The sequence below is a fragment of the Anser anser genome (genome assembly GCF_964211835.1).
Source record: "Anser anser genome assembly, chromosome: 2".
NCBI lineage: Eukaryota > Metazoa > Chordata > Aves > Anseriformes > Anatidae > Anser > Anser anser.
The window spans coordinates 33,065,406-33,087,835 of NC_139721.1; the positions used below are offsets into that span (position 1 = coordinate 33,065,406).

The window sequence follows — 22,430 nt, forward strand, 5'->3', positions numbered from 1 at the left end:
GCTCTTCAACAACTAAAACATTAGAGTGTTATAAAGCATTATTTTCAACATTATTATTAGCACCATACCAGCGACTAGGTAGAAAATTAACTCTATCACAGCCAAAACCTGGACATTGTACAGGTTAGAATGAGTCCAGAGGAGGGCCACAAAGATGATCAAGAGGCTGAAGGACTTCTTCTATAAAGGCAGGCTGAGGGAGTTGGGGTTGTTTAGCCTGGAGAAGGCTCCACAGAGACCTTATAGCCTTCCAGTACCTAAAGGGGGCCTACGGGAAAGCTAGGAAGTGACTCTTTGTCAGGGAGTGTAGTGATAGGGCAAGGAGTAATGGCTTTAAACTAAAAGAGAGGAAATTTAGATTAGATGTTAGAAATTCTTTACTGTGAGGGTGGTGAGGCACTGGCACAGGTTGTCCAGAGAAGCTGTGGATGTCTCATCCCTAGAAGTGTACAAGGCCACGCTGGATGGGACTTTGAGCAACATGGTCTAGTGGGAGGTGCCCCTGCCAAGGGCAGAGGAGGGTGGAATTAGATGATCTTTAAGGTTGCTTCCAACCCAAGCCATGCTGTGATTCTAACATTCTATGATTGTCTTTGGACTGAGTTCCAGTTTGTCAGCTTACCCAGAGGCACAGAAGAAAACATCTCCTGACCACTAATTCTACTGAAGAGTTCAGGCTCTCATCTCAGTACTTGTTATATGTCATGATTCTGGTGACTTAAGAAGGGACTCCAAGTATTTAATGAAGCTCACGTATAAAGCATACACATTTATATAAATATATTCAAACTGAATTCAGTTAAGATATGTCTTTTACTAGCTCCCTGAAAAGTTATCTTCTCCACAGAGCAAACGAATAAAAGAAACAACAAAAGATTCCTCAAAAGAACATCAAGTGTAAGTACTGATCATTTTACTTATTTATTTAAATGCATAGATGCTACAAAATAGATCAAAATGATGTACATTTCTTTATAGTTTCAAAGTATTAAAGGTTGAAACAGGGATACAAATTTATATCTCATGTATAGCATGTATATAGCATCATATGACAATATGAAAAAACAGTATGTTGTTCACTGCAAGATGTGTTACACAAGCTTTCTTCTCTGAAAAAAAAAAAAAAAAGATAAAAAGCCACACACACAATTATTAGACAAAAATAACGTCTAAACCAGAAATGTTGAAAATATATAACGAGAGGGGGAGAAAGGACATCTCACTGTATAAATATATATATATATTTTTATTTTTTTTTGAGGGGGGGAGCTTGGGTTCACATAGAAAGCTTAAAAATGTCATCATTTTCCAATCCCCAACACATTCAGTTCTCAGAAAAATCTTCCTTCCTTATTGCAAAGCATATAGAAGTAGAAAAGCAACTGTAAATGGTTTACTTTTTAAATGAACCCAGCCTTTAAGCACCGTTTAATTACTTAGGAGCACCCTACATGAATCAAGATGTTTAACTCCTCAGAGCTACTAGCTTCCAATATTACCACTCACTCTTAAAGAACAGGTTTGTTAGCTTAAATAACGTATCTAAGATGATTCCTCACTTAAATGATGATGTATTGAAGCTCTAATGAGTTTGTAATATGATAAACAACTGAGTGATTTGAAAAAGGATTTGAAAAAGTAATTTCATGCTCCCCTTATGAACCCAAATGTGAAGGATTGTGCTCTTTGAGACCATCTGACCATTTATGATCTAACAGCAAGAGCTTAAGAATTCTCTGTTTTAAAAAGCACCATAAAAATGCTGCGTTCTCAAATTCTATGAGATCATTTTATTCCAGAAGAAAAAAAAAATCTTGAAAACTTAGCAATAATGGACAAATTTCAAGTGTAATTTTGACCTTTAAAAACCATATTTTATTTGGCATAATTAGAATTTAGTATCTAAGTAAGGAGACTTCCACCCCCTACTTTTTGAGAACTATATCTGAAGTAATGCAGTCAAAAATTCATATGACATCTGAATAGCTGTCTTACCTCTTACTTTTAGAACTTTGTATGGTAGGTAAGCAACAGCCAATGCAATTTTGATTTAGTTCTGTATTTACAAATGACATAAAACTAAGAAATGGAGGATTTTTGTGATGGACCACTTTTCTGAAAGATAATGGACAGACTAAGTCATGTGTCTTTAAAATCAAAGCCATAAACTTTAAAGAAAATTAACAAAATTTATATCTATTCCTTTAAAAAAAAAAACACAACTTTTGGACTTTTTGAAGTCAAATCTAAATATATATTAGCATTCTTAACCACAAGAGGGCATCCATGCTTGCAATCAGATCCTCACAGGTAATCTATAAATACATATATCTATCTACCTATCTATCCATCTATCTATAAGATATGGATATAGACATATTTCTTTCTATTAGATCCTAGCTATGTTATAGAGCACTTTTGCTCTGGAATGTTTCCTCATTCAGATTACTGTGGTATTTCCCAGTGTTGGTACGGAACTTCAAGTCTCATTTTGCTGTCTCCAAATCTCTCATGGAATCCAACTTTCTCAGCCCTATAAAGGTTATATCAAGTCTCCTGTGGTCTTCACTGAGGCCTGATCCAGCTCATCTCAAATTCAGAGGGGAACAAACTGATCTCAGAGAAGAGGAACACACAGCTTCTCAAGACTAAGTGTGCAAGGTCAAGCTTGGATTTTCTGAAGTCATTTATTACCCCAGAGAGAGGATTTGGGATCACTCAGATCTGCTCAGCACCAGTTTGAGATCATAGCTCCCAGAGGTCTTACTCTCCACATATTTTTTTCCACAGGCACCTCACTGTTGTGATGAGGGGAGGATGCTGTTTGTTTTGGTTTTGAACTGGAATACATTTTCTTCTCTGCTGCATATAAAACTCTCATTAGAGCCTGAATAAACCATAAAAAGGTACTTTGAAAGCATTATACGCTTAGCTGGAAAAGACCTCAAAAACCCTGGAGTGTATATGGTAATATCGGAAGTAAATCTCCTCTTCCACAAAAATAATGTATAACTTCAGCACCAGAACATATAGGTTAGCACCAAAAGGTATCAATTGCTACCCATCATCTCAAATGTTTAAATGAAGAAAAAAAAAAAATTTCAAGCAGATATTATCATATAAACAGTTGCACTCAATAGTTCATGATAACTGCTTCATTTTTACTCTTATACCTCTCACAGTATTTTGACCACAAATATTTTTAGCCTTATTCTAGTCTGTGTATACTTTCATAATTTTATATTTAGAATGGAACAAAAGTCTGAGCTAATTTCTCTGACAGCCACGATTTCTTTAAAGGCACACTACTGTGCTCAGAAAGAATTACTACAAATATTTAAGGCTATGAGAATAGCAACCAGGGGTAGTTTGCTTCAGCATAACCTTGAACTCATCAAGAACTTTCATCAACATGTATCAGAGAAGACATACTGCTGAAGACATCTGAAGTTTTCAGCACATTTCAGTACTTCTGTTCCAGCAGCACTTTGTGTCAGGCAAACAATCGGGCAGCTTTGACGCTGGCAAGCAAAGTAGGTATTTGCTGTCGTTGTCATTATCCAACCCAAAAGAAAAATAAGATCAAAAGTGGGGAGATTCAGGTAGGCAATATAGAAAGGCCTTCAGTAACCTACTTATTAAATACAGTGGAAAGAAACATCGTGTGGTAATCAAATGTCTGATTTGCTGTAATTATCTTCATTCCATTAAAAATATTCATCTAATGCTTGAGTGCTTGTAGCTGGTTTTATCAGGAGCTGCTCATAAGAAATAGCTTATACCCAGACCATTTTTTGCTGTTGTTAATTACAGTGTGATTACAATAGTTAATGCCTAGCACCATTACAGGATGTTGTGAAAAACCTGTGTACCTATTTATTAAAAGTGAAGTTTTCTATATCCACAGAAAACAAAATATTCCACAAAATCAAGGTCTTTGTAGCAAGTTAAAAAATAACAGATACAAGAACATATATACCCGTTATAATAATTTCAGCTGAATTACAGAATTATAAATTAATTTACAATGTCTAGTCCTGTTTGGAAAGTGTACCGTACAACATACAAGTTGTAAGTTCCAAAGTGCATAGTCATTTCTCAATAGACCTACTGCTGTAGGCTCCATGGCTTAACCTGAACTTTTGCTTATGCTCTGCTTCCTATCTTGTATTTATATACACATATATATATATATATATATAATAAATACAAGAAAATGTCAAGGTGCACTGTTTGAACTGTACTGTCTTTACCTCTGGGGAAGAACTCATGTGGAATAAAAATGTATCTGTCCCATGCATCTTTGTCAAAAGCTGTGCTAGCTGAGGACTAGTTACACATATAGCAGTTTTGTCTCACTGAATTCTTTCAATGTGTACATAAATGACACAAAGAGATTGTGTTTCACTCTCAAAACAGTACTGGATTTTACTCAGCCAAAGTGTTTCACTGAGCATTGGCTAAGTCCAGGTCCCTTTGAAACCACAAAGAAAATCATACATGTTGTAATTGTTAGGATAAAAGTGGAATATTACAAGTGTTGTCCCTTTAAAACATGGACAGATATTAAGACAATATACTTCTCTAGTTATTGTCCTGTCAAATACAGGAGCGTCATTAATCAGAAGTCTGAAGAGCCACAGATCAGTTGCTGACATTCTCTGAGGGATCATATTATGGACAGATGGAGAGGGTCTGTTTTTTTTGTTGTTTTGTTTGTTTTTGTTTTTGTTTTTGTTTTTGTTTTTTTTGGTTGGTTGGTTGGTTGGTTGGTTGGTTGTTTTTTGTTTGTTTGTTTTTGTTTTTTAGCACCAATATGATATTTCATATTCTAGTAACAGACTGTCTCAAACACCCTCAAAAGGTCTGAATTAGTGACTTAATGACACACAGCACCAGTGGAATTATCCTCTGTTGTTCTGCTTGCTCTACTCAATATTACTTTTCAAAGTCTGTAAATTTCAGAGGTCTAAATGTAGCAGTGCAAGCACAGTAAACACTTGTACTTAAAGTGGAATAAATTCCACCCTGTAATATAAAGCCAAGACTCTATGCTATTTCAATGGCATACTAGTTGTGGTAGACATTGGATTTCCTCCTTTTTATGATCTCCTTTTCAAGAAAACTACCTGTATAGTAGTCTAGCTTGAAATGTATGCCCTCTTTATGGGTGTACACTGTGGATTACAGTAAGCACCCATAAGATGTTCGGTTTTTTATAGAAAGGGTGTGAATAATTTGTTTTTTAATAATTCATACAGATATTTTCAGGAAATAGCAAAACATATTTTAAAGGGCACTGCCAATTGCTTTAGAAATTTGAAATATTTATCACAAATCTGTATGAAATTTTAAAGTCGCCTAATTAATTTTTAATATTTTATTTGGAAATCCTATTATCTACTTTTAGGCTCGTCTTAAAGTTTTACCTGGATGAGTTTCAGTCAGGTGAATAGCACATATACTGGTAAGATAATAGTGTAAAGGGCTTAGTTTGGATGTCATGTATTGATATAGACTGCTTTGTGGAAATATATTTCTTTGCCTTCCTGTACAGGAAAAACTATACTGCAGCAAAGCACATTTATACCATTGTGAATGTAATGTTCAAAAACACGGGAATATAAAGTTTGGCTGTATTGATTATACCAGTATATATATAGTGATGTAGCTTTCTATCTAGATAAGATTAGGCATATGAGTTAACAGCTACTGCATCTTGGCCAGTGTGGTTTCTTATTCTACTTTTCCTGTCTGCACACAGGCATCATTGATGATAGCAGCAGCCGTGTGCTGAACTCTTGAAACACTATAAATGAATTAATGTTGTGCATGAGGTAGGTAATATCCTGCAGTTTCTCTTGCACATATGTTTTCCTCTGCTCAGAGTCCCAGACACTACAGATGAAAGCACAGGTGTAAATGGGAAGAACCATTGGTAGTGTGAGGACAAATTGTTTCTTTGCATGTCACACTCCATTTTTAAAGCACAGTATTAAACAATGACCCTTCTCTTTCTAGACGTGTTATTTTTTAAAGGGTATTATATTTTAGGTATAAGTTGACAGTACCTTTCAATGTGCTTTTAACAGAACCTATCTTCAGGAAGCTACACTTGCTAAGGTGAAAATTAGTTTGCTCACCTTTACAAAATGTTAATCTAAAAGGGTTAATGTGAGTCATAAATCCCAAAGGGTTTAAAACAAATTATACTATACTTTGAAAGCTAATTATACAAAAGCATACAAAAAGAAAACATCAGAGTATTATTACAGGATCTCTCTATATATAATATGTGCAAAATTCAATATACAAGCTTGTTACTCATCCATGTTTGTTTGTTTTGTTTTTAAATAATGTAAACATGAACTTATTTAAACCAATATAAGTAGTTTGATGTTACTCCTGGGAAACAAAGGTTGTTGGTACAAGAGCCTCCATAGCTTGGAGGGCAAGCAGAACACGGCACTCCTACTTTATATGGTGCTTCTCCAATCCAATTCCCCCTGAAAATAAGAAAGGAAACAAAATCCTTAGCAATTTGACAGAGGAAGAAAAAAATATTCATTAACAGCACATGTTTTGAGTGATTAAAGTGAATACTTTTGCATGATATCCTACAAATGCACCATTACTGAAAACATACATTAATATATTTCTGTAGGTTACTAACAAAAAAATAGTCTGCTGATCCCCCCCAAAAAAAAAACAGTAGACGAATGATCATGTCATCCCAGGACAGTGGTTCATTCCATATCCTTTATATGTCTGCAGTGAAGTCTCACTACAGACAAGTGATTTTTGACTCCCCAAGCCTGAATATTTAACCAGAGGACTATATTAAAGAGAAATTAGCAACATAAGCATTGGTGCAAGGTTTTCCTGGAACACTTTTTGTCTGGCACTTATCATAAAAGCTTATTTTTGGAAGGTGGAAAGATGAACTGACAGAATCTTATTATCAGGTTTCATTGCCTTGGGTCCACATTGTGAAACTCTGAGGCTGACTTCACAGTTCAAAAAAAAAGCGAAGATGACAAGTATTAATACAGTACTGTATTAAAAAGAACTATATTGGGGCACTTGTAGGGGCCTCAGGTATTAATGGGAGGTGGAGGGCTCCCACCTGATGAATAGATCTCTACAGTTTGTGACAGAGCCCTGGGGAAGAAGAATAGAAGTCTGGACAGTGGTCCAGACTTAGAGGTAACTGGAAGATCTAGGAATGCCTGAAAAACATTTACAGACTTTTAGGTGCTTATATAAATTTCCAGACTTTTAAAGTGAGGTAGGCAAAAAGTTAAAATTAGATTTTCATTTAAACATTATGTCTCACTCATGAGAGATCTTTCCTCTAGTTTGCATGTGACGTGATATACCAGTGAGTAACAAAATTATTTATGAAACATTTTCTCATCCCCCCACCTCCCAGCCAATAAAACTGGATCAAAAGCCCTGGTTTGGACTGTGCCTTGGAAGAAAGCAAGAATCTCTCAAATAATTTGCTCATTTCTACTTCTCTTCCAAATAGGTACAGCAGACTGAGTGCTCAGGAAATATATTTAGTTTGATAACAGATACGGAAATCCAGAAAGAGTTTGCTGAAAGCTCATTTCTGCTTCACTTTCTATGCAACACATGGCTGACTTTTGTGAGTCCATTCTAGTTAACCAGGTGCAGGATCTTTGTAAATTTTATAATTATCCTCCTCTTAACCTTTTTTTTTTCTCCTGATTTCCGAAGCATATGTATTTCTTCAGCATTACAACATGGTCTTAGTGAAAATTATTGGAATTTTAAACCCCAAATCTTTGCCAAATTCCAATCTTAATAAGTAGGTAATAATAACACATCTCCTTCTCCTTTAGAGAAGCTTCTGATGTGCTGGTTACTCAGACAGACACAGCCTTTATTGACTGAGAAAGAGACTTCTGAATGTATGCTCCAGGACTCTAAACCCAGTGTCCTTAACCCAATTTTAATTAACTCTTTAGGAATATAACCTTAAACTAGGGAAGTCCACTTGGTACCCTTTCTTGTGACTGTGCAAGAAGTAGATGTCAAAATCCTGATTCTACAACCTAAGAAACAAATAAATACTGAAAAATCTCCTCCAGAGAAGAAGCTTGTAACTCCAGGTTTTGGTTTGCCTTTTGAGAAATATGGATTTTTAGGCTGCAAAAATATAAAATGTCTGTAATTGCTACATGATAGATAAACAATGCGCCAGTTTTCAGTAATGCCTAATGCTTGAAACCATTTTGCTGTTTCTTAACACAATGGGAGATTTATCCTAGGGAGTTTTTATTTTTGTTTTTCCAAACTGAGTGATACAAAAAATAGTATCTGTGTTTCTCTTATAAACTTTGATTTCAGTTCAGTTTTTGTTGCCTGATAACCCTCATATTCATTTCTTACCATCCTTTTACAGTATATATTAAAGAAAAAAGAACAAAGAGATATTGATTTCCAAAGGAAAAGGGACATTTTTTCAAGTCATTTTTCTTACTAAATCCTATCTTCTTTTAATTTGCAAATTCTTTAAAACATCTTTTACTCATGTATCAGCTAGAATAATGACATATTCATGCACATTCTTTACCACAAATGGACCTGTGCCTGGACCAAAATTTTATGGAAAACATGCTCAGTTAATTATACTTAGCTTTCTACACAGAACTATGTCTCTGCCTATTATATGGTCAGAGAGACCACTCATTTATACTGTCCATGTTGCTTTTGAAGCACCGGTCCAAACCAAACCTTAAATTGAAGCTCTCCCAGATCCACACGTTAGTGATTCATTCTGCACCCAGACATGCACTTGAGTTGATGTCTAGTGAACACTGGGAAAAAAAATAATGTCTTCATTTCAACCCAACACAGACCTCTGCACAGCTATTTCATAATAGGGGTCATCCACGGGTGACTATGACAGATATTTTGATGGACCCAAATTTGGAAGGCAAGATGATATTTGTAGACACTGATCTTTATAGAAAATCTATGCTAGGGCTGCCCTTATGCAGCATGGTTATAAGCAAAGGTGTCCTGTGGGCAAAAATGTGGGTTCACAGTGAATCAACAGCTTGATATACAGTCCTGTAGCTTACCTGAGGAAGTCTAGCTCATATAGCAGTATGCAACAGAGTGAAGAAATGAGGAACTCAAAGTAAAGCTAAGTAAACACATAAGGAGAGGACAAGGAGAATGGTGACAATAATAATCATAGAAAATAACTGTTTTTTTTTCTTTTGTTCAATGCACATCAAGTTATTTCTTTTTTTCTCTTTGTATGCCAAAGTCATGCATTGGCAACGTGTTCAAATGTGATGTTAGAATGAATGAGCAGCCTGCAGAAAAAAAGCATAAATAGAGGTCAGGCTGCAGAAAAAGGAGTAAGCAGTCCTATGAGAGCACCCAAACATGCATACAGTATAAAAATAAACAATATTAAAAGAAAGTAACTCACTTTGGGGCATAGTTGCATACCAAGTAAACAGCTCGTCGCCAAACAGATCCCCAGACGTTCATATTGTGGCATGTGTGGATTGCGCAGCCTATACGGTTGGAAGTGGCCCAAACCATCTGAATAAATATTCATTATTGGTGAAGTCCAAATTGAAAAGAAACATATATGTATTTATATATACATTTATATGACAGAAAGCTATAAATACATCACAGAAAAGTCCATCTTTGGACAGTACATTTTGAATAGAAGAATGTAATTTATATAACCTGTGTGTAATGGGTGCACATGGGTCCATAGCATCGCATGGGACACCTGGGGTTGCAATCCTGAGGATAAGGGAAAGCATAATCCTTCACCTCATCGTACCATGGCTTTACCAGCTGGAGAATAGATCGATACCTATGTTTATTTAAAAGGCAGAAAGAGAAATATGTCATTTCACATTAAGGTACTTTGGAACTTTCTGCTGCTAATCCCCATGATGCAAGTCACCTAAAAGCACATTTCTCAAAACATCATTAGGGGCATAGTATTAAGCCAATACCCAACCCAAGTGAAAAATCTCTGTAAATTATAGATGGATATCAATTATTGCTATAATACTGGATGACTCTTGTATCAGTTTAAGATCTGAATCCCAAAGGCTTTACAAAGAGTAACAAAATAACTGTTTTGTAGGATTTGCTTACCTTCCAGTTCTCACAGACAGGTTCTGGCCCAAGAATCTCAGTAAGTAGGAAGGTCCATGGTCCCAAATGCAAGTAGCAGCCCAAGCCTCTGCAGATTTGGCCAGAGTTTCATCCCAAACCTGACAAAATAAAGTACCATTAGGCAGTAGTATGCAGAAAAAAAAAAAAAAGAAAAAAAAAGAAAAAAAGCAATCATGGTGAAAGAATATAAGAAACACATACTTAAGAAAAAACAGATTTATAACCTAGGCAAAGACCTCCTGAATCCAGAAAATCATGGGTCAGCACAGTAACAGCAATAGCATTTGCCCTAAAGGTGGGCAGAATCCCTGCCTATATCATCAGAGGAAGGCAGGTATTCTTATCTCTCCTTTTTATCTGGAGCAGGCATTCACTTGCCATTTTCCCTCCTGAATTTATGAGATCCATGTGTGGAGGGGAGTGAAACATTGGATAGGACTCAGAAGGTTAAAGAGAAGTACAGGCGCATAGGGAAGAAAAGTTGAGCACAGGTATTACATACCCCACAAAACCCCAACATTTTTGAAATAGGATCTCAGGAATATCTATAGCCAGAGAGAGTATGTGTGGCAGCTTTTCGTATTTGAGGCCACAAGGTCAAGAAAAGGGATTCCATAAAAACAAAGACTGTGGGTAGTTTCCAGGTGCAGTATGAGTTTCACTACTTTGTTCTGTGTTGGAGCTGACACTGCTACCTGACTGAAATAAAAAGATAACAGGTCTGTAAGAAGACCTGTTTCAACTTCTTATGTTCTACTGCAGTGGTAAAAACATGACAGTAACACTGTCTCCTTTATATACTTTGCCTGCTCGCTTACATGCTTATGTGTAACTCTGCTGATTTTTCCACAGCAAATAGGCTGGCCTCAGCAATAACAGAGTCATCACCAATAGAACCTGCTGCACCACTGGAGCTCCAGATGAAGAATATCCTACCATACATAAATATCTAAGTGTTTAAGTGATAGCCAAGTAGGCTCTAGATCCTGGAATTACACATGAATTTTGAATACTCCGTTTGGACTGTTTTGGTGCAGGAGAGTTTTAGTGAATTGTAGGTAGAAAAGCGGGAACAGAATGTGGTAAAAATGCTTACCCAGCCCATTACATCTTTTTAAACGCAAAGCCAAACTCATAAATCTCGACTGGTTACGAAATAAAGAGTATCCTCTGTGAGGTATGAAATAAGAAGCAAAGTCAGAAATAAACTTATCAAAGGATAAGGTGGCCCACAACACAAATATTTTCTGTACTATGTGCTAATACAGATTTACAAAACACTGATTTCATAGTTTTAAGTTCCCAAAAATCTCAGAGTGAATGAGCTGACCGTAGATCATGAACTTGGACATTAATTCATGTCCCTGACTCTGCCTGGTAGTTTGTGATATTTCTCCAAGTGAACAGAACAATCTTTAGCAAATTTTATGTAATTGCCATTATCATTCAACGAAGCTTTTGCTAGTATGGAGTGGGTGAGGTACTTCCCAGATTAAACCAGAAGAAGTGCAACACTGATAAATATGAACCCTTAGCACAAATGATCTTCCCTTCAAGTTGAATCACCTTAGGGAAAGTAAGATGGATGGTGGTTAAAGCAGAGATTTACTTTACATTTCGTTCATGAAAGGTCCCAGACTGAAGTCAGAGCAAATCACCAGTAAAAGGACAAAACAGACAAGAGTTAGGAAGAAGCATACTAAGAAGGAATAGTCTTTGAGCCAGAGAGAACTTTGACTTCACCTCTGAAAAATGAAGGGAGTTTCTCAGAGGAGTTTCGTGAAGGAGATAAATCTATAACTTAAGTAAAGAAGGCTAAACTGGAGCACTACCATACAAGAGAAAGGGACCTGGAGCTGCTTTGGCACTGTCCATAACTCAGAGAACGCTCCAGTGTCCAAGAGGAAGAAAACTGTTACAGATATTTGTTCTGATTTCTATCTCTGCTGTTAAGCCAAATAGCTGAATGCAGCCAGCATAAAAATAACCCTTTATAATCTCTGTGGTTTAACAGTGGTCCCAAAAAGAGGGCTGAAAGAGGAGGCAACAGTAGGTACCAGCATAAAAGTTTTTTGCATAGGAAGTGTGCCTGAGAGGCCAGGGACACAGACGATGCTTGGAGCCTGCCCAGGCCCAGGGGAATGGAGAAGCATATGAACCCAGCATGTGGGTCCAAACACAGCTGCCTGGTGTGCATCCATAATGGGCAGCTCAGCCAGTACTGTGACACCCCATAAACACCCTCCTTTGCTGAGATTAATCATGCCTCTGGCATGAGTGCTCTCTGCCAGGAGGCTGAACATGAGGTTTGTGTGCTTGCTCCCAAGTGACCTGGCTGCAGTCCCACAATAATTTGAATGTGTACTGTATTTGCACAAATAGCACCGAGCTCCTGATTTTCACCCAGAATATTTTTACATACTAAATTGCCTTTCAAAGTAGTATGTTAGTTGTTTAAAAGAACTGTGAAGACTGGATTAGGTTTTCATCATTAATGCCCTCTAAAAACTGGGCATTATTCCCCCTTGACAAGTGAGAACATTGGTAATCCACTTTCTTCCTCTTTAGCTTCATTTTCTGGTTCTCAGAAATCATTTGCAGCATTAGATTGGGAAAGTTATAGGGGGTTGTTTCAAACTCAGTTAAAAATCTGAAGAAAAATTGTGGGTTTGGCAGGTAAGCATTACTGTGATATATATATATATATATATATGTAGTTCACTCTTCTTGCCATTATCTACTCAATCTCAACCATTCTCTGGACATATGACATTTTTGGCCAACATGAGAGAGAAACAGAAAACATAACCACTGAATAAGGAATAAAGGGGCGGGGGGGGAGAGAGATGAAGGAGGGAGTATCGGCAGCAGCATCTTTTAATTACCTCCACTCCTTCATTAACAGGCTGGTGAATTTCCCTTGTATGGTGTCCCCTTCTACTAGGTAAATCATTCGGATTCTATGGGAGAGGACAAAGCACTTCACCAAAAACTTTCTTCTTCCTTTTCTTTTTTTTCTCCTCTCTCTCTCTCTCTCTCTCTCAGAAAAGTGTTCTCAGTACATCTAGGACTACCTCTAGATCCTCTGCACAAGTAAAGGCAATAATATAGGTTGAGGCAGAAAAAAATGATTGTGAATCAGATAAAAATTATAATGATCTAAAATCTAAACTTTCTAAACTGCAAGAGACTGCACTGCTAGTTCTCCCCTTTCAAAAGAATTCTGATCCTGAGTCAACACTTGTATTAATTTTTATCTCAGTTTGGTCCTGTTTTGGGCATGTAGGGCAATGAGATAAATGGATTTAAGGCTTTTTGAACGTGTGAGGCTTAACTGTTGTACACAAAGAAATAGGATATACGGAAACAGAAAAATATCCTAAAAAGAGAAACTGAAGTAACTTGAAAGACAGAGGGGCAGTTTTGGTATGAGGAGAAATTAAAAAGCTCAATGAATTTTAAACAAAAAACAAAGGTTTAAAAAGATCTGATAAATAAAATTTTAAACTGTGTAATGATGGCCAATACAGGCTTTCTATTAAATATGGCAGAGAAAGCTGCCTGATATGAACAGAAAATTGCAAAAGGGAAATGGAAGAAGGAAAAAGATTTGCATGCACAGTGGGTCAAGATCTGAGGATGTGACTCATCCTTGTACTAATCATGCAGGCTCAAAATGCCAAACTTTGCTCATTCTCTCGCCAGGGACAGCAGAACTAGTAAACAAATACTAGGTCATTAATGGTTGGGGAAGCAATTACCTTCCTGCCACCCAATATAAAGATCCCTCCTGAACTCTCCAGACCATTGATTTGGTCGATCTTGGAAATCCTCTCCACCCTCAGCTGGGTCTAAGCTGTGATAGAGTTAAAGTGTCTCATCACACTTCCACTGGCAACTCGAAGTCAACATCCTTTGGCCAATTTATTTTTCTTTCCTCCGCCAATGATTATTTTCCTAGAAAGCTGTCTGACTGTGCTCTCTACACTGCTCTCTGTCTCCCTGCAAAACTACACTTCAAAACTACATTTCACTTGAAAATTGTCAAATGGACTGAATATAGGGAAGAGGCTAGTGCTTTTATACAGAGCATTTCAACACCAAGAAAGCTCTTTCTGAGGTTCTATGAGGTTGTTGTGGGGTGTTCTGTGCACTCATACAGCACGTGATCTAAGCATTAATAAAGTCAGTGGGAATTTTGTCAGTAAGGCTAGACTTTAACCCAAGGTTATAATTTTCCCGACTCTGTAAACAAATAGTAAAATAAATCTTGTTATTCCCTTAATCTATAGTAAGCAATGGAGAATAAAATGAAATCTCTTTAATATTAAATGAAATTTCTCAAAGACCACAAAGGAAGCTTCCTTTCTCAAAGGAAACCTTGTAAAGTGGGTCACGGTGCCCTCACACCCTTCTGCCTTTCTGTAGTTTTTTGCTGTTTCTGTCACTCTTACATATGTAGAGGGGTGGGAGATGTCCTTCTGTTCTTTGCTGGATTATCTTTTATTACCATAAGGTCCTAATCATCACTGCCCTCTTAGGTAATAAAATGATGATGAAGTTGAAGAAGCGTTACAATGAAAAAAAAAAAAAAAAAAAGAAGCAACTACAGCATAACAAAGACCTTTTCAAAACTTGTGCAGAAGAATAACTGGCTGTTCCCTCCCCACATTGATAGCTATGCTTTAATTTGAAGAACAGTGTATATAACCACTATTTAACTATGATCTGAACTTAGAAACAAAATTCTTCCACTCTTTCTCACTAGGGTCATAATTGTACTCCTAGAATCTATAGTTCAAATGCAGTAGTTTTCTCTTTTGACCCTGCTCAATACATGTCTTAGGGGGCAAATCCTGATGCAGACGGGGAGCTAAAGCTGAAAGCAGCAGACTACTACTTCACACAGAAACTTCACTATTTTATCTGTAAGTAGAACACATTGAGTAAGTATACATGAAACAGATCAAATGGAGCTTTCTTATTCTGCCTCACTTGTTCTTATTGCAAACCTTCTAACGGACTGCTAAATTACTGTAAATATATCACTATGCTGGCTACATTTACCCTGTGGTATTTTTTTCAAGAATGAACACTAACCTTCATTGTTTACTGTCTTATTTGTAGTTTCTTATTTGTAGTTTTAAATGCACTAATGCAGCATTTATTACCACATCTTGTATATGCAAACTTTTCTGAGAACATTTGTGTATGATGGATAAATGAAGTCATATATCCATGATTTAAACTATACTGTCTGAAACAGAGTAGGGACTCAAAGCATCATTATCAGAGTCTGGAGCTCACTTTCAGTGACAGTGAAATCAAGCCTCAGCCTTTTGAAGGTATTAAGGGATTGTGTCATTTCTGATCTGTAACTTTACCAACGCATGTGTGTGTATATATACTATGGGTATAACTGCTTATAGACAAAATAATTAATGCCAAACCTTCCTTTAAGGACTTCGTCTTTCCATGGAGCACCACTCAGTTTTGCTGTACAATAGGTTGGAGTCCTTGTAGTCTGGCTTCATAGTGTCTGTACTATGTAATTCCATACAGGTCAGCAAAACTTTCTCTTGTGGAAGGTCCGACTCAGGACCTGTGCTTATCAGTTGAGCTCATTATACAACTGCTTTTTCCTTGATTAACCTCAGTGAGGTGGTCCAAATATAAGCTACAAAACATTTCTGCCAGGAACCAATATTAAAAAATTGGGCTCCAAGTTGCCTTTGTGAGATGTCAGCTTGCAGCCCACAGGTCTCTAGGATGCAATCTTTCTCTCTGAGAGTTCAGCTTGGCCAACCAAAGGACTGCCAACACCTGGAGAAAAGCCTATGTCGGGTGATATTCTAAGAGATTTTCCATAGCTCGAAGAACCAGAAACATATTACACAATGAAAGTACATTTAATGAAAGATCATAATTTTCTGAATTGTCTGAAAAGCTCAAACAAAACAGTGGCAATATATGACTATTACTTCAATTTCTTGATCACACACCTCGAGGTTTCTTATTGCTTTAGAGAGAACATTTTAAACATTTTGATAAAAAGAGAAGACAGAGAGGGTTTCCTTCCCCTGCCAAGGCTTTCTCTCGTATTTTGAGTGCTGCAAATGAGTTCTGGGAAGTTTTACGTCATGCAAATTATGACTAGCTAAGTCAAGAAAGGAAAGGACAAATGTCTTGAAAATCACATTGACCCTTGATAGACGCTTTTCTTATGATAAACTGACAACACCTACCCCTGCAAACGTAAAACTGTTATATTCTTAAATTGCTTCTATATATAGAAGAATATACTAATGACTTGTTTCCTATTTCTGCAAGAGAGTATCATCTCCTCATTTGAAAAATAAGGATCTCAACATTTCATAGTTTTGCAATAGGAGAAAAAACAAAACAAAACAAGCAAACAAAAACCATTGTCACTATATAATATGAAAATGTGTGCCTATTTCTCTTGCAACTCTTCAACATACTATCAAATAAAAGCAATTAAAAAAAAATCATGATTTTCACTTTCCATGTTGCCAGTACTTATCATCAAATTTATTATCTGACTGGTAAAAACTGTAAGACATGGTCTGTTTTTTTGTTGTTGATGTTGTGTTTTGTTTTTTTCCTCATAAAGCAATTAATGCCTTCTTCCAAAGCCACCAGAAGATCTGTCAACACTGCACTCCATTTACAAGCCCTAAGAATAATTTCACATTGCCTTTTTCTAATGACTCACCACTTCAAAAGTAAAAATAAAATACGCACAGATAAAATGTTTATTTCAATTTCCTTACAGGTAGACAAAAAAAGACCTCACTCAAGCAGTGAAATATCTTCCAAGTAAAACAGATACTTAAAATAGTAATATGTTTAGAGCTAAAAAGGTAAATTTAAAACTTAATTTTTAGTTGCCCCCACTAGAGAGGCCACACCTGAGAATGTATGACTGATACATTCATCTGGAATGATATCCATTTGTAAGTTGTTCTTAAAGTTAAGAATTAGGAAGCAGAAAGATTTAGGATCTGTTACTCCTGGCAAATATAGAGAGTGAAAAAAAAATCAGTCTATCCTTTGGTAGTCCATTTCTTCATAATGCAAGCATTACTGAGATGCGGTTGACCATTTAGCTAAAGATGACTTTCCATGAGAAAGCTGAAACATTTTCATTTACCTATTCCTGACTTCCTGATTTTCAGAGCCAAAAATTAATCTGTTTTCTTTTCGGGGCAAACAGATACCTTCCCTTCACAGTGCAGATTTCCAGTGACAAAAGAAAATACCAGGAAAAATATCTTGATCTGATTTAATATGGCAATACCCTTATGCACGCCTTGCTGTATAAGAGACACCATTACCAAAGCAAATTTAATACTCTCCTTCTTTGCAAATATCCTGAAATCATTACTCATGGCAATGGGTCAAAAGACTTTGTGATCTAGAGACAAAGTGAGCAGAATATTTAGTAATACACTATATTAAAGTGTTTCTCTTTCCTTGTGGATATCTGTGTAAACTGTATTATTTAGAAGCATTCAAGTTTACAGCCTTCAGTGTCACAGAGACAACATGGAAAAAACTAAGAAGTAGGAGCACTGCTTCCTTCAGACTGCCAGCAGTCATGTTGTATAGCTAGAAGAGATGTGTTCGCTGGGAAATGAAGATGTATTTTCAACCTGGGCGAACAGAGGGTCTTCTAAAGATCATTTTAAAGCATTCAAACAATACAGAACCATGCTTCCATTCTTCTGCTGTCATCGTAATCCTTAAACTTCCCTGACTCATGTTTGCCAGTACCAAAGAAGCTCCCCTCACTTGCACAAGGAGCATTGTTCTAAATATTAAGTACTAGCAGCAGTCCTCAGTACTTTACTGTGGACTTTGTTGTGTTTGGTTTTTTTTAATGACATATCAGCTGGGGTAATATTCTACTAATTTCTCAGTGGCAAAGCAAGTATTTTAAGCAAAACACACACATCCCAGTCACTCACAATCCTCCCAAGAATCCCCCAGGGCACCCAGCAGTCAAGGGCTGCTGACTCTAATACTAAGCAGGCGTGGTGTGTCTCACCCCTTAGCGTGCTGCCACCAGCTGTCCATCTGGAGTGACAAGCTCCAGATACTACATTAAGTTACATTTTGCAGTAATAATAGTAGAAAGCAGCAATTTGTCAGCTTTGGCATCTTTTTTGTCATTAATATATGTTTACTGTGGACTCATACTAGTATCTTCAGATTTCTGTTTGGTACCAACAGAACCAACAAATCCACAATATTTCCTATGTACCTCAGAAGGTGGCCAGTAGGACCTTCTTTTAGCAGTGATCAAAAAAATTAACCTTTCTATATCAGACTTCTGATTTTATTCTCCATTAACCCTGTGCTTTTGCTTGTTTGTCCAGCTGAAGATCAGCCACGCTTATTTTCAGAATGGCAAAAAGTAGGAAAGAAGAAAACCTCAATTAATGCAGTTTTGACCATTGGGAAGCTGAAAGATGAAATCCAACGTTTCCAGCCCATCTGTGCAGCTGCACTCCACAGCTGCTAGTTCAAGTTCCAGAGTGGATTAACAGATGTACGCTGCTACCCCCCAATATGCAGGTCTTGTCCTCATAGGTTATTCAGCTGTACATACTTGCACCGGCCATAATGCTCGCACGTGCGGTGGCCGTTTCTCAGAAATCCTACAGCAGTGTGCAGGGCATGCAGAAGTCCCTTGAACAGCTTCTTCCCTTCTCTTTTGTATAGTTGAACCTGTGGCTTTTTAAGGTTCAGGGATTTTCTGTAGGACCCCCCACCACATCCACTACCCTAAATCACAAACTTAATAAAACTACCCACCAGCCCTTCTACCTGCTTGCTTTTTCAGCAGAGTCACTGAAAGAGACTCGTCTTTTTGCCTTCACTTTTTTTCAATACATACTGTGTGATGAAAACACATGAGCTCATTGGAATTTATAGACAGATTTGGCAAACTTTACATATTTATTTGGGCTCTGAGATCATTTGGACTCCAGGCGCTCTCTCTCTCTCTAAGAATACAAATACTTTTTGCTCTCAACTGCCACCTGTTAGACATTTTACTGGGCATACTGTAATTAGTGCCTACTGCATGTACACATCCTTCCCCATTAGGCAATAATTGGGTACTGTATTAGGTACTAATTAGAACTTTACACAGAAAATTCCCAAAGTCTGTCCCCTAGAGGGAAAGTCTTGATGGGAATTGCAGTTCTGTACTTACTTTTTTGCAGATAAATACACGGTTAATACATCAAGCTGCTTGTCCAATACTCCTCTGCAACTCAAAGTAAAATTGTGCAATGGTTTATAGTCAATTTACTTTCATATAAACAAACCTCCAAACATCTGATACACACTTTTGAAGGGCTCAGTATTAGAAGGTCTAACTTACAGTACTTAAGGCATCACCAAACAGATGTCCAAGAAAACTCATTGCCAGAAATTCTTTTCTTATGAAAATTCAAGACCATTGCAAGTCTGTATTTTATATAGAAGTTTGTATTTCTGGGTGTCTATTTGGTCCAAATTCAAACTCCTATTATTTGAAGCCTGACCATTGCTAATACTCAATTTGTTTCTTCTAAAGCTTGTCCGCATTTCTTTTCATGTTTGGCACCAGGCTTTTAAACAATAAGAAACAAAAAGAATTGGTAGGCTGTCAAATTAAATAACAATAAGCTTCCCTGATATGCTATTATTTGTTTAGCTTTTGGAAAAGTTAAATATCAGAGCTACATATCTTAAAATATTTAGTGCTTTCCTAACCTACTGCAAGGCATGTTTTAGTTGGCAAGAGCTTATCACAGAACTGGTAACAAAAAGGACCAAACTTCATCCAGCTCCATGTCACCCTGACAATTTGTTATAAGTCTGAAGAGTAAGGTGTCTGAACTCTATCATTTTAAACATCATCTGTGCAAATTGCCTTTTCTCAAAACCACAACATGTGAATAGAAAAATTATTTGTTTTGTAGTGTAATGTTTTGTTTCTCTTCTATACGGAAATAATCTACATTTTTTACTTTTTTATTACTAACCACTGAAGTTTTTCATTAAAACAAAAATGTTCTTAATTTCTTTAAAAGTTTTCAAAGAAAATACTTATTATTTTCTAAGTAGCTTTAACTGAAAGATATAGCAGCATGACACAAAAGAAAACACAGCTTCTTCTTTCTTCAGGATAAAGAACAAGAACAATAGTTCTTTATTCTCATAACAAGGCATCTCAACTTAAGATTGTTTTATCTTGATACAGATCAATAGATAACACTGTACAGATGGAGATGGAAAAACAGTTCACTCTCAGTTCAGTTAAAATAGACCTCAGACCCCGTCACAGGGTACCTGCAGATGCATTTGCAGGTGGAGGTGTCTGCTGATGGTTCTCTCCATCCCAAAGCAAGTGGTTATCTTGGGTTTGACATTCTTTGCTTTGGTTTTAGGAGACACTTTTCCATAGACTTGGATAGCCTATTCTCTTTTTCAGATCTTCTTTTCAGATACAGAAAGAGGATAAAAATGTTGAGAGGTTTAAGGTTACTATCTTCTCCATTCATGTATGAAGCAAAGCGCTGTGTACTTTGGATCAAGATTCTTGTGAAAAATGCCCTGTCTCTGTTTTCAGCCAAAAAGTTCAAGAGGTGCTACATTTAATAATAAAGGAATGTCTAATTCTGAGGGCCCCAGGCAGGCTGCTTTTCTATCAGAGACTTTACTAAGTTGGTTTTTGTTTGCTTAAACTCCTAGAAGGCTTTCTCCTAAGACTAAATTTAAATAATGTAAATATTCTGTTTTAAAATACCATCAAGAGATGGGTGTTTTAAAATACATACAAAACATTGGAAAGGAGGTCTCATAGCAAAACATATTCAACACAGTCATTCTTTATCATAGTATTTATCAATTATAAAATTTCTGGGGAAGTTCTTCAGATTTTTCAAGAAGTGCTTTCCAGGAAAGGTCTTTTCTTTTCGTCTCCTAAGCAGGTCTTCTGTCATTCTCACTGAACGTAACTTGTGGCTTTTATACCTCATAGAGGTAGCATCAACTTTGTCTTCACCCGAAACACCAGTTTAGTTACTGATACTGAATGTGGTTCCTAGAGGTTTGTAGTTGAAATTCTGCTAGAAAAATGGGCAGCATCCTGTATCTCACTGATAGCCACTGATAGTAGTACAGGATTGCGTTATTGACAGTGGTACAGTAGGAAATAGGTAAGTGGATAAATGCACCTGATAGATAAAAGAAAGCTAGGTAACTCTACTCTGACAAAATTAAGAGAAAGTAACTCCATCTACTCTTGTCTTCTTTCAGCTTACTTTCAGATACTATGTTTTGCCTCTGCTGGGGGAAAAGGCTGGGTATGCTGTAAAATGACTGCTTCCTTTCACAGCTGGCATGCAGACAGAAACCTCAAGCTATAACCATGGAGATCAGTTCAATGCTTTCTGCTTTCTTTTAATTTCCTGAGAGGAATCATATTCATGACATTCATTATCTTCAGACACTCCTGTTGGTGCATTGGGGCACCAGATAGAAGGAACATACTCAGCTGCCTAAACATAAACACAAGTGGTAGGAAGGAAAAACTGGAGCCAGTCAATATATTTCATCATTACACCCCACTTGCATTCACCTCACTTGTGAATCCCCAGCGCAGAGCAATCTAAAAGCTATGGCCAACTAGGAAAGGTGAATTACACCGGAGAAGCTCCAAGCTCTTTGGTATCTTTCCTCCTAGAAGACTAGAGTGGACTATACTTAGATTTACTTTGTGCTCTGGCATGATGAAAACCAGATTAAGATCTTTATGCCTTGGCTCGTTTCAGCCTTCACTGTGTATATAGGATTTAAGGGAACAGATCTATTCAATGGAAAAAGTAGGTTGGCAGTAACGTCTAGGGTTAATTCTTCATTGTATTATGGTACTTATCTCTTTAAATATGTGTAGTTAAATACATGTCTAATCTGCTTTGACACTGCTGTTCCCTGATCTAATAAAGAAGCTCTAAATAGAATGCAACAATAATTTGCTCCAATATGCAGAAATACTGTAAGACATGCACATGGAAATTAGGGAACCATTATACACATACATTACTAATGCAACTTAATTAATTCCAAGAAAACTGGCAGTAAATATATGAAAAATAACGTTTGAAATGAAACAAGGAGAGAAGTTCTACTGGACAGTTAAAGTGAATATAAAGATTAATTATCTG

The 22,430-nt window shown here is 36.8% G+C and overlaps 1 protein-coding gene across 1 annotated transcript in view; it reads right to left on the bottom strand.

Moving 5' to 3' along the window:
• Nucleotides 1-896: 896 nt before the first annotated feature.
• PI15 (peptidase inhibitor 15) overlaps nucleotides 897-22,430 on the bottom strand; it is a 28,138-nt gene continuing 6,604 nt past the window's right edge. The window contains exons 3-6 of the mRNA XM_083822326.1: nucleotides 10,165-10,283; nucleotides 9,742-9,874; nucleotides 9,473-9,588; nucleotides 897-6,506 (exon numbers count right to left, since the gene is read on the bottom strand). Of these exons, the coding sequence (XP_083678452.1) occupies nucleotides 6,371-6,506; nucleotides 9,473-9,588; nucleotides 9,742-9,874; nucleotides 10,165-10,283 (504 nt within the window). The 3' untranslated portion in view covers nucleotides 897-6,370. The remainder of the gene's footprint in view (nucleotides 6,507-9,472; nucleotides 9,589-9,741; nucleotides 9,875-10,164; nucleotides 10,284-22,430) is intronic.